Below are 11,189 nucleotides of genomic sequence, written 5' to 3' on the forward strand. Positions count from 1 at the left end.
GAGTGAATCACAGTTTGCTGTGTATGGGGATGCAGAGCTGCAGACCAGTCCGGCTGCCTGTGCTGACCCCTGTCCACTGTTAAAAGCACTAACCATGTGCACGCAAGCATGAACTGGACCACAGACCAGTGCAGGAAGGTGGCCTCGTCTGGTGAATTCCATTTTCTTCCACATCACGTGGATGGCTGGGTGCATGGATATTGCTCACCTGGGGAAAACCTGGCACCAGCACGTCACCATGGAAAGAAGACAAGTCGGTGGAGGCAATGTGATTCTTTTGAGCAATGTTCTGCTGGGAAACCTTGAGATGCTACTTTGACATGTAGCTTCTACCTAAGCATGGTTGGAAACCATGTACCTTCTTTCAGAGGAACAGCATTCCCTGATGGCCCCTTTCAGCATGATAATCCACCCTGCCACAAAAACTGGTTCAGGAATGGTTTGAGGAGCACAACAAGTTTGAAGTGTTGACTTGACCTCCGTATTTCCCAGATCTTAATCCAATTGGGCATCTCTGGGATGTGCTGGACCCCAGCACACCTTCAGGCATCTAGTTAAGTCCATGCCTTGACAGGTTAGGGCTGTTTGGGGAGCAAATGGGGGACCAACACAATGCTATGCCTGATTGGTATAGATTTAGAAAAATAAGGCGGCCCAAAATATTACATTTTAGCTACAAGATAACTTTCATCTGGATATGAGAGGGAAGCCCCACAGTAAACTGTGTACCTAATTCAGTTTTATTTACACAGCACCAGTTCAAAACAGTCATCTCAAGGTCCTTATGTAAGGACCCTACAAAATTAGAGACAGAAGCTCAGTGATGAAAGAATCCCTTATAAGAAGCATTTGGAGATAGTGGAGAGAAGGACTCTCATTTATTCCAACACATAGAGACCACCTGCCTTGGTCAGTTGTGAAGTGAGGAGAGAGAAAACTGGAGACCAGCAGCTTCAAAACTGAGTCATCTGCTGCCACCTTGTGTTCACTCACTGAATAACAATCGGAACAGTGATTTACAGGCAGTGAGATAACGAACGGCAATAAAAAAACACTTTTATTGTAAAAAGAATATATAGAGGTACAATATCTGAGGCCATTTTAAGACAAGTAGTTTGCAGCAGGACTGGCGAATCGCAGACTGTCAGTATTAGTCATCAGTGTTTCTGTCTGTGAGATTAACTGATTTACAGATTAGTTAGCTGGATCTTCAAAGATGCACAAGCTTTAAGCCTTCTGGATCTAGGCCACCCTTCTTGCACCACTTTAACATGAATATGTAAGAAAATCTAAAGCATCATACGCAAACACTGAAATAATTAGTTTTGATCATACTTGATGGGTAAAGCCCCAGGTTCTGTCAAGTTATTACCTTGAAGAGATTACCAGCTGTTGTCTGGGCGTCAGAGGTAAGCCCACAGACGATATGATTAGCCCTTTCTCCAATGACACTGAACTAATCCACAAGGGGAGCAAGGAATTAGATTAGTTAAGCTGCTTGAAAAGGGGTCAGACTGAGAGAATATTCTGCGAATCTGATGCAAATAGTTTTTTTTGTTTTGTTTTTTGGGGGGTACTTTAGGGTGGGTTGAGTAACTCAGAAAGCAAAGCCAGATGAAGAGAAGGCCTTTACAGTAAGAGAAAGACACCAAAGACTTTACAGAGAAAATGTTATGTTTCTGTTATACCTGCTTTAAAGGATCAGTTCACTCAAATCACAAGAAAAACAACGTACCCCTCCATCCTGTTGCTAAATGCAAATGTTTTATAAGCAAAGATTTTTAAAAACTAGCAGAAATGAGATCTAATCATCCCTTTTTGCAATCACAAATAAGTTAATACATGGAAGAAAAATGTCTCTATGTGAACTTGTCAGAGACCAATGATGGTTCCCAGGCTTGTTTCTCTGTTATTACATTCACCGATCCATCATCTATGTTACTATGTTTGCAGAGATGCTTGTTTTGCGCTCCTCAAGTTTTTGTTTCACCAGATGTGTGCGTTTGTTGCAGGGAGGCTGAGTGGGAGATTTTACACAGATAAAAACAGGCTGAGTGCATTAGTAGAACGACATATATCAAAGAAAGTAAAGAGCCAGGCAAATGTTAGGGTGAACAATTTATCGCCATATGTGAAGGAGGCTCTGTTCATGGTGAAAGTTGGAAATTAACTCCTCCATCATTTTGTTCTATGTGTTTAGGTCACAAAGTCTACAATAAGGGTAGATAGGGCTAACTCCATTTACTCCAACTTGCTGTACAGGTATCAGTTACTGGTGAGCACACAGAGGGCAAACAAGATGACAGGAAGGTGGATCAGATCGCCAGAGCACAGCACCATCATAATGTCTCTTCTGCATTTTTACCCCTCCCTCACAGGACAAACGACAGAACAGATATATGTATTCTACAGCAGGAAAAAAGCAATTTAATCTCAGCTGGACTTACTGCAGCTGTAAAGCAAAAAAACTAAAAACTAAAAAAAAAAAAAAAATCACCACAATCTGAGAAAGCATGGCAGCACAGACCTGGATGCACAGAGCTAAATGTGTGTTTCTGTAATTTGGGTGAACTGGCTCTTTAAAAACATTACCCATCAGGCGAAGATATTTTGAGGGAGGAATTAAAATGACATACACACATGGCTTTAGGTCACTGTATGTCAAATGACTGATGGTAAACACAGAGAACTAATCAAACAAAGGTTAGGCACGATAATCTGATCTCACAGGTCTTCATGGTTCAATCAGCATTTGTGACTGCGGTGAACCGGTCCTGACTCGCTTCACGTGTGAACCTGCAGCCCATGAGGAGAAACAGCCGCTGGATGGGGTGGAGGAGGCCCGGTTATCTGAGACTGGCTGCTGTCTTTGGGTCTTTGAGCAACCAGCTGCTGTCGGCTGAAGATCCTCAGTCGTGCTCCTACAAAGCGAGCGCCTCTCGCTGCGGTTTCTTCTTGGGACGCTCCCGCTCTGAAACAAAGAGATTGACAGAGAAAGAAGCAGGATGAGGGGCCGTAGAGTCGTGACATGCTAAATCTTTATAGGTAATGTTACAGTATTTTACAGCATTTTAGTATGCTTCAGTGCTTGCTATTGTTTGCATACCATGTACACCAGTTATCTTCCTGAAGTTTTTCAAGTTTGGTTAACCAATGTATTATTTTATGCTCCAAGCTTTTTCCTCTGCTGAGACTAGTTTACTTTATTGAACTTTACTTACCAAAATTGTTTTATTCTGTATTGTTTTATTTGATCTCACTGCAGTGAACTCATTTTTATGCAAAAATAAAACCCAAGTTCATTTTTCTTGAAGCCTGACCTGACAGCAGACACAACATCACCTTCATCTTGTCCAATAACATAAAACACACAACCTGGACCTGCTGTGAGATCACAGATCAAGTGCAGAAAACTCACAGATCCAACAATGCAGAAACAAAACTGAGGTTTCAGCCACAGGGGCCTAGAGACGGGTCAGCGAACATATGGCAACAAGTGGTTGCTAAGGAAAAATTTGTATTTTTTGAATGGTTGACGAGGATTTGCTGGACATTTGCCGTCGGTAGAGTGAAACTGGATGCAAAGAAGCACACGGTGCTGCCCCCAAAAACCCCTTATGGCCTCTTGTCAACCATTTAAGGAATTACAAACTTCTCTGTAGCGACCAGATGTTGGGTGTCACTGCCCAGGCCTAATACAGATTATACATGTATAAAGTATCTACTGAGTACTAATCATGCTACAGTGACCATAGAGTATGTAATCTTGAAGAAACTCTGCCTATGAACTACCAAGGCTACCAAGACTCTTCACATATATACTCGGATTGATTAAAACATTTACTTCAAATAAAGAGTACTTTTACCTTTTATGTGTATAGAAAGTGCATGTATGTAGGTCATTTTTAGTAAATCCAATGTAGCATTTTCACGCTTATATGCATGTTACACACACAATTTAACGGTCCCCAGAGTGATTAAGCTTCAACAATTGACAGCCTTTTACTTCCTATCAGGTGTGCCTCTACCATTCCTCACCATTAACTGAGAGTCAAAGATCACAAAGATGGCAATGGTCAGGATCCTGTTTCTTGACTTTTCCAGTGCCTTTAATACCATCTGGCCCTGTATGCTTCAAGAAAAACTGAACAGGATGGAGGTGGACCCCTGCCTGGTGGCTTGGATCTCCGACTACCTCACCGACAGACCACAGTGCGTCAGGCTGAAGGACATCACGTCTGACACAGTGGTCAGCAGCACAGGAGCACCACAGGGAACTGTGCTGTCCCCTCTTCTCTTCACCCTGTACACCTCTGACTTCTGCTACAACTCTGAATTATGCCACATTCAGAAGTTTGCAGACGACACAGCCATCATGGGGTGTATCTGGGATGATCAGGAAGAGGAGTACAGAAGTCTGGTGAGGAACTTTGTCGCATGGAGTCACACAAACCACCTGCAACTCAACACCTCAAAGACTAAGGAACTGGTTGTGGACTTCGGGAGGTCCAGAGAAGGTCCACTGCCGGTTCAGATAGAGGGGGAGGAGGTGGAGGTGGTCAACAAGTACAAGTACCTCGGGCTGTGGGTGGACAATAAACTGGACTGGTCATGCAACACAGAGCACCTGTATAAAAAAGCCCAAAGCCGACTGTACTTCCTCAGGAGGCTGAGGTCTTTTAACATCTGCAGGAAGCTCCTGAGGATGTTTTACCAGTCGGTGGTTGCTGGAGTACTTTTCTATGCTGTGGTGTGCTGGGGGAGCAGCACAGCAAAGAGGGACTCATCCAGGCTGGAGAAACTGATCAGGAAGGCTAGCTCTGTGGTCGGCATGAAGCTGGACACTCTGGTGACAGTGGCAGAGAAAAGGACACTAAAGGAACTGCTGGACATTATGAACAATGCTGGGCATCCTCTGCACACGGCCATTAACAACCAGAAGAGTCTGTTCAGTGACAGGTTGCTTCTCCCCAAGACAAGAACTAACAGACTTAAAAACTCCTTTGTCCCACACGCCATCAGACTGTTTAACTCCTCTCTGGAGGGGAGAGGGAGGGGAAACAGGAGGACAAAGGAGGGGGGAACAACTAAGCTGTAGTGCCTCTTCACCTCACTGTACAATACCTTGTGCAATACTTTTTGTAAATAGTCAACAGTGCAATAGACTCAATACTTGAAATGTGCAATTCACTTGTATTTTTATTTTTATTCCTATTTATCCCCTTTGTATATTTTATTTATATTGTCTCTGTATTATATATATATATATATATATATATATATATATATATATATATATATATATATATATATATATATATATATATATATATATATATATATGTGTGTGTGTGTGTGTGTGTGTGTGTGTGTGTGTGTGTGTGTGTGTGTGTGTGTGTGTATATATATAATATTCTGTAACTCTGTAACTTCTGTCGGTGCTGTGCTTTTTTGGAAATCGAATTTCCCAGAGGAACCCACCCGAGGGATTAATAAAGTTCTATCTAATCTATCTAATGAGACGGGAATCTTTCCAGACGTTTTGATTCAGCAGCGAAAGAACAATGATCGACACAAAAATCTGCAAGTAGTGGCTGCAAACAGCTGCAGGGCAGGTTTTTGCCATTTATTTGAATAAAAACGTGATGTTAATAGATGTAATAACCTCGCTTTCTGAGGACCTCTCTCTTCTGAGCTTTGCATTTAAGCATCTAATAAAGCGCCAACGTGACAAGAAGACACCTCATTAAAGACCTTTTTAAAGACGTGAGACAGCAGCGAGATTTAAGCTTCATCACACTGCATGTTTTAGTTTTAAACAGAGTGATAAGGTCACCGGGGCCCACGGTGACTCAGCACAGCCTTTTAACCCTTTAAGACCGACCATAGAACCAAGTCCGCCAGAGCTTATATTATATTTTTACATGCTGTGGAGCCATTTTTGGGAGCATTTCAAGTTGCTATACATCAATGCAACCATTACAGCCCAGATTTTAATAATATGCATGCATTAAGTGCATAGTAATTACATAAATTGCAAAAAAGTGCAATAAACTACAAAAAAATTGAAAATCGTTTTTGTTTTTTTAACATATATTTCTAGTTAGAGAAATTTAAGAGGCTTATCCCTCAAAACTGTAAATACAAAAAAGTTGCAAAAATAGTTTCCCACCACAGGAAATTTATTTTGAGTGTCTTCATAGTTTTATTTTTGAAATACACCAATTTTTATACACTGCAGGAAAAACGAAAATAAATATTATAGTGCAAATTTGCAAAATAACAGCATGTGCATCAAAGTAAACTATTTCCAGCAGTGCAATATGAGTCCTCAGCATCCCAGAAACGACACAGAAAGTCATAAACTCAAACATAACTTTTTAAAACACAAGTATAGGCTCATAAGGTCCTGATGGTAAAAAAAAAACTACATTTCCGCAAAATGACGTCACTTCCGGTTTCGGGCAGGTCATGCGGTCATGTGATAGTTCGCGCTGATGGACGTAGGAAGTGTTACAAACAGCTGATCGGATCGGGGAAGCGTGTTTCTGGAATATTATGTTTTTGTTGCTGCAAGTGATTTTTATGCAGTTTTTGCAAAGCTATATGTGGAAGGAAACTGTGACCGAGGACAAGCTGATGGCATCAGATGTAAGAACAACTCCTCCGGTTTCATATGCAAAAAAAATTATTGCGCTAGCTTACGTGGTTGCAGAGCTACCGGGATTTAAAAATAGTTACGCAAAATGGAGCGTGCCCGCTCCGATCGGCTGTAAAGGGTTAATAAAAGCATTCTATTTATTGACTCCTCTAAAATTACTTTCTGGTGGTGAAGTGTTTACAGTCGTGGAAAGAAGATATTATTGAGGTTTCAGCACAGCCTCTGCGATATGAAACACGATGGGAGGATGGCTGTTGGATTTTTTCTATGAAGTGTCATGCACATATTCTAAAAGTCATTAGTAATAATAATAATAATAACATATTTATTAACAGGTGCCTTTAAAGGTCACCTTACATTAGTACAACAAAATAAAACGTATGGAGAGGATCAGATAAATATGGAGGAGCGAGGTTATAAAGTAAGAAGTGGGATCTTCAAATTTACAGGGAGGTGAATGGGAACCCAATGGAGCTGTTTAAGAACAGCTGTTACATGTTCAGTGGATCTAATTCTGGATATAATATGAGCAGCTATATTTTGAACTAAGTGCAGTTTGTGGAGAGATTTCTGAGATAGACCACAGAGAAGAGAATTACAGTAATCTAAACGAAATATGACAAGTGCATTGACAAGTATGACGGTACTGTTTGGAGTGAGCGAAGGATGAAGGCGGTTAATATGAAGATTGAAAAAAAAGAAGAAGACTGAGTGATATTATTAATATGTACTGTGAAGGAAAGAGTGCTGTCAAGGATAAAACCAAGACTCTTAACCTGAGGAGGTGTGACAACAGAGTTATCAGTGGATAATGAAAGACTTCTGGTTGGAACTTTAGTCAGTCTTGCTTTTTGAACAGGACTGTGCAGCAGTGTGAACCTGGGATAGGAAAAACATGAGACAACAAACCTGGTTGCTCCTCCGCGGCCTCTGGAACGTCTGGCAGTTTGTCTGAAGGGACCTCAGGAAGCTCGACATCTCCCTGAGAGAAAGTTCAAAATCCGACAGGTCAGAACTCAGAATCAAAATGAAGAGCAGGGTGCTGCTTGCTAAAAGTGCGATCTAATCTTTTCTTTTTCTTTCTTTTAAAGCTGATTAAACTAACCTGAGTTATTGCCTCCAGTTCAGCCAGCACAGCATCTTCATCCTCCTGAGATAAGGAGCCGGCCAGCATGTCGTCAATTTGCTGCAGAGAGACGACAAGTTTTTAAAAAGTGAAATGACTGTGGATACGAACCAATTTTACATCTGTGAAATTTAATCTACAGAGATTTGAGAAATCCTTTTAAATTTTCACTCTCTCCACATCTACTTGCAGAATGAAGTAAAAGAGGCTAAAATAATAAATGAACCCGATTACCAGCTGAAAGGACCTACCCTTTGGTACTCAATGGCATCTTGAGTTTCATCCATAATCCGTTCTACTTCTTCAATAGACATCACCTGCAGCGAAAAAGAGTTGATAACAGCTCATGAATAACAGGTGATGAATTTTAAAAGCATCTGCAGGCCACATGTCATCACCTACCTCATGCATTTTCTTCAGGCATTCATTTCCAACTTTCAATCCATCGATGACTTTCCTTTCGATCTGGGCGAATTCCAGGTCTTGAACCTGAAACGAGGAGCACAGGGAGGAGCTGTGAGCGCCACCTAAACGCTGCTGAGTGTCAGTGCAGTTCGCCGATCGCTCACCATGCGCTCCAGGTTGCTTATCTGGTTCTCTGTCTTGTCCAAGAGTTGATCTTGATAGCGTTTCTTCTTCAGTAAGAGAAGAGCTTTCCTGTTCAAATAAACACGTTAAAGCTTGTAGTAAGGAGGGAGAAATGTAAGAGATGATTGACAATCAAAAAAAAAGCGCTGCACAAAATGTCTCGTCTTCCCAAATTCTTTTTGCAACAGTAAAAAAAACCTCTCTTCTTTCCCATCTCCCATCCCATTTGCTTTCTTGCCACTATTAACTGGCTTTGGATTTACGTTTAGTTTCTGATTCTCTGTCCAAGCACCCTGAGCACATGCACCAACACTGTACATGTGCTCACAGTCAGCTGCAGTAGATAACCCAGAGAAAACAAAAGGAAGGTTGATAAAGAAGTTTGGAGAGAAGGTGATTTTCATCCAGTTCAGCCCTCTGTTAAACTGAATTTGGTGACAGTGAAAGGAAATATTTTGGATTCTTCACAGCTGCTCAAACAAGCAAAACAACTGAAGACGTCAGCTTGATTTGTGTTTTTCGCTATTTATTATTTTTTAAGGATTCTGCCTGAAATAAGCTTTAGAGACATCAATTAGAACAACATTTCAGAACTGCAGATTTCAAAACTTTATTTTTCTTAATTTTAATTTTATATTAATGAACTCTGGGAAGTCAGCTGCAAGAACAGTTGCAGGGAAGCTGTCCTTTCTGTCCTGAGTATTACGCTCCCTATTGAGCAGTATTTATATATTTCGTGCTGAGAACATATATGCCTTTACTCTCCTTTCAATCATTACTATGGTTTCATTGATTATACTGTACTCACTCTTTTTTGCCATCCTTCAGCAGCTGTTTGGCCAGAAGCCTCTCCTTCTCCAGCTGCACATTGATCTTCTTTTGATACTGCCTGAGCTTATCTCTTTGCTGTTTGAGTTGCTGAAATGAGGAAATAGAGACATGAACGAACCAAACACCTGCACTGCACTCAGATACGCTTCAAACTAATTCAGCCATACCAACTTCTTGTTGATCCAGGTTTAGAAATTGTAGCAGTCTGCACAAACTACAGCAGCTATAATCTGATTATTACTGGCTGCGCTTACGTTAAGGTCCTCCGGTAATACCGGCATAGAAAAATAAGTACACTACAGTGTTAGAATTTGAATGACTTACAGTGTTTGCTTAAAGGACACTTTAAAGAACGAATCGAAGAGGATTAAGCGGTTAAGTACGTTAAGACAGAAGAGTAGACCCTGAATAATAATAACATTTAGATGTTTTGCTTTATAAAATATTGCTGAGGGCTACTCGATAACCGAAGTTGTTAAATTAGCACACAAGAGCTCGCTCTGTTTTACAGCACAGAATTCCAGGCTAACACTTGAGCTAGCTGTGTGACACTTACCAAAATCGCTTTGTCTTGTTCTGTCACTCGGGTTTGTTTCTTTTTTCCAAAAAGATTTCCCATCCTGGCACAGCATGCCAGCTAAAAGTCTCAACCAAAAAGCAAAAAAGGAGGGCAAACTACTTAAATGTAAAGCTAAATTCAAGAGACAGACTTGTGAAGATTCTCCTCCATTATTTGTGTAGTCATCTGTGTCCACACCCACACCAGGAAGGACGGTGTCCCGGCAGGGACAGACACTTCTGGTATGACATTTGGTTAAAGCGCCCATTTAGAGCAAACTTATGACAGACCTGCCGTTATTTAACATGAAAATACTTTAAAATCACAGCTGTTTCGAGGGTAGAGCCGAGTAATCGTAAACACAGTTTAAAATAAAGAGATCCACCAGTTTCCACTGCCCTCCAGTGGTCAGACACAGAAACTACAGTGTGAACGTACAAAACTTCCGGTGTGGACTTTCAAAGTAGAGTGACAATACAAACAGTCAGAGTAACCTGTGATAAAGGATTGGAAATTTGCATGTTAATTAATTTAACTTCCACAGATTGAGTATTTGGAGTGTGTTAGATTTGTGTGTTTTGTTTTTTTGTTCTTTTACAAAAGTTTGAATTTAATTTAATCTTCATAATTTAAAAAATTTCCCAATGAAAATGAAAAAAGCAAATTAATTCTAGATGATTTTACCATTCTCAAACAAATTTTTCTAGCACAGTTCTCTGCACCCACTGTTACACTCACATTAATTATTAATAATTCAAACTCACATTTTTATAATTACGTTTTCACTCTAACATCTTCCTGATTTATTCTAAGTCCAAACATTCAGTCACGAGCTATTTAAAAGTGGCCACGTTTACTTTTTAAAAAAACTAGGTGTGAAAGTATGGGTACAGAGTGCAGAAAATATGGATCAAATCAGGGTTCGGGAGTAATACACTGAAAAAAAAAAAGGAACAAGACACAACCACTGAACTACTGTTCCCGGGTCTTTTTTTGTCAAAGCCCCTGAATACTTGAAATACTACCAAGATAAACAGCAGAAAATGACTAACTAGGATGGGGCTATGGTGAACGACAAACACGGCAAGACAAAAAACAAGAAACGAGTTCAATCTATGGCTGAGATGGACACTGTAGAAAGTGAAGTTAATGACGAGGGAGACATTTTGGCTAGCGCTGGGGCTAATGCTAGCAAAAATGATGAAATGGATGAGGACAACAAAGTTAAACTGAGGGCAAAAAAGGAAACTGTACATATCCTGTTATGTGAAGCACTTAGGTAAACCTCTAAACATCAGTTCTTCTTTGAACACAAGCCCAGAAACAACTTCTGTAGATTCAGCAACTGTGGCACTCTTCAACAGAAGGGAGTGACACAACTAATGTTCCTGTAGTCTTCCATGGAGCCAGGTGTCTTTAACCCA

At 40.6% G+C, this 11,189-nt stretch overlaps 1 protein-coding gene across 1 annotated transcript; it reads right to left on the minus strand.

The window, feature by feature from the left end:
* Nucleotides 1–1,039: 1,039 nt before the first annotated feature.
* LOC146664118 (charged multivesicular body protein 6-like) lies at nucleotides 1,040–10,069 on the minus strand. Its single transcript, XM_085417174.1, has 8 exons — nucleotides 9,763–10,069; nucleotides 9,184–9,293; nucleotides 8,357–8,444; nucleotides 8,190–8,276; nucleotides 8,039–8,104; nucleotides 7,767–7,847; nucleotides 7,571–7,643; nucleotides 1,040–2,971 (listed from the first exon to the last, which is right to left on the minus strand). Exons 1-8 carry the CDS (start codon nucleotides 9,823–9,825, stop codon nucleotides 2,922–2,924), a joined length of 618 nt encoding a protein of 205 aa, XP_085273300.1. The 5' UTR covers nucleotides 9,826–10,069; the 3' UTR covers nucleotides 1,040–2,921.
* Between the last annotated feature and the right edge of the window lie 1,120 nt (nucleotides 10,070–11,189).

Source organism: Rhamphochromis longiceps, linkage group LG8 (assembly GCF_057381845.1).
Source record: "Rhamphochromis longiceps isolate RC_006_pf linkage group LG8, R_longiceps_female_GT1.1, whole genome shotgun sequence".
NCBI classification, from domain to species: domain Eukaryota; kingdom Metazoa; phylum Chordata; class Actinopteri; order Cichliformes; family Cichlidae; genus Rhamphochromis; species Rhamphochromis longiceps.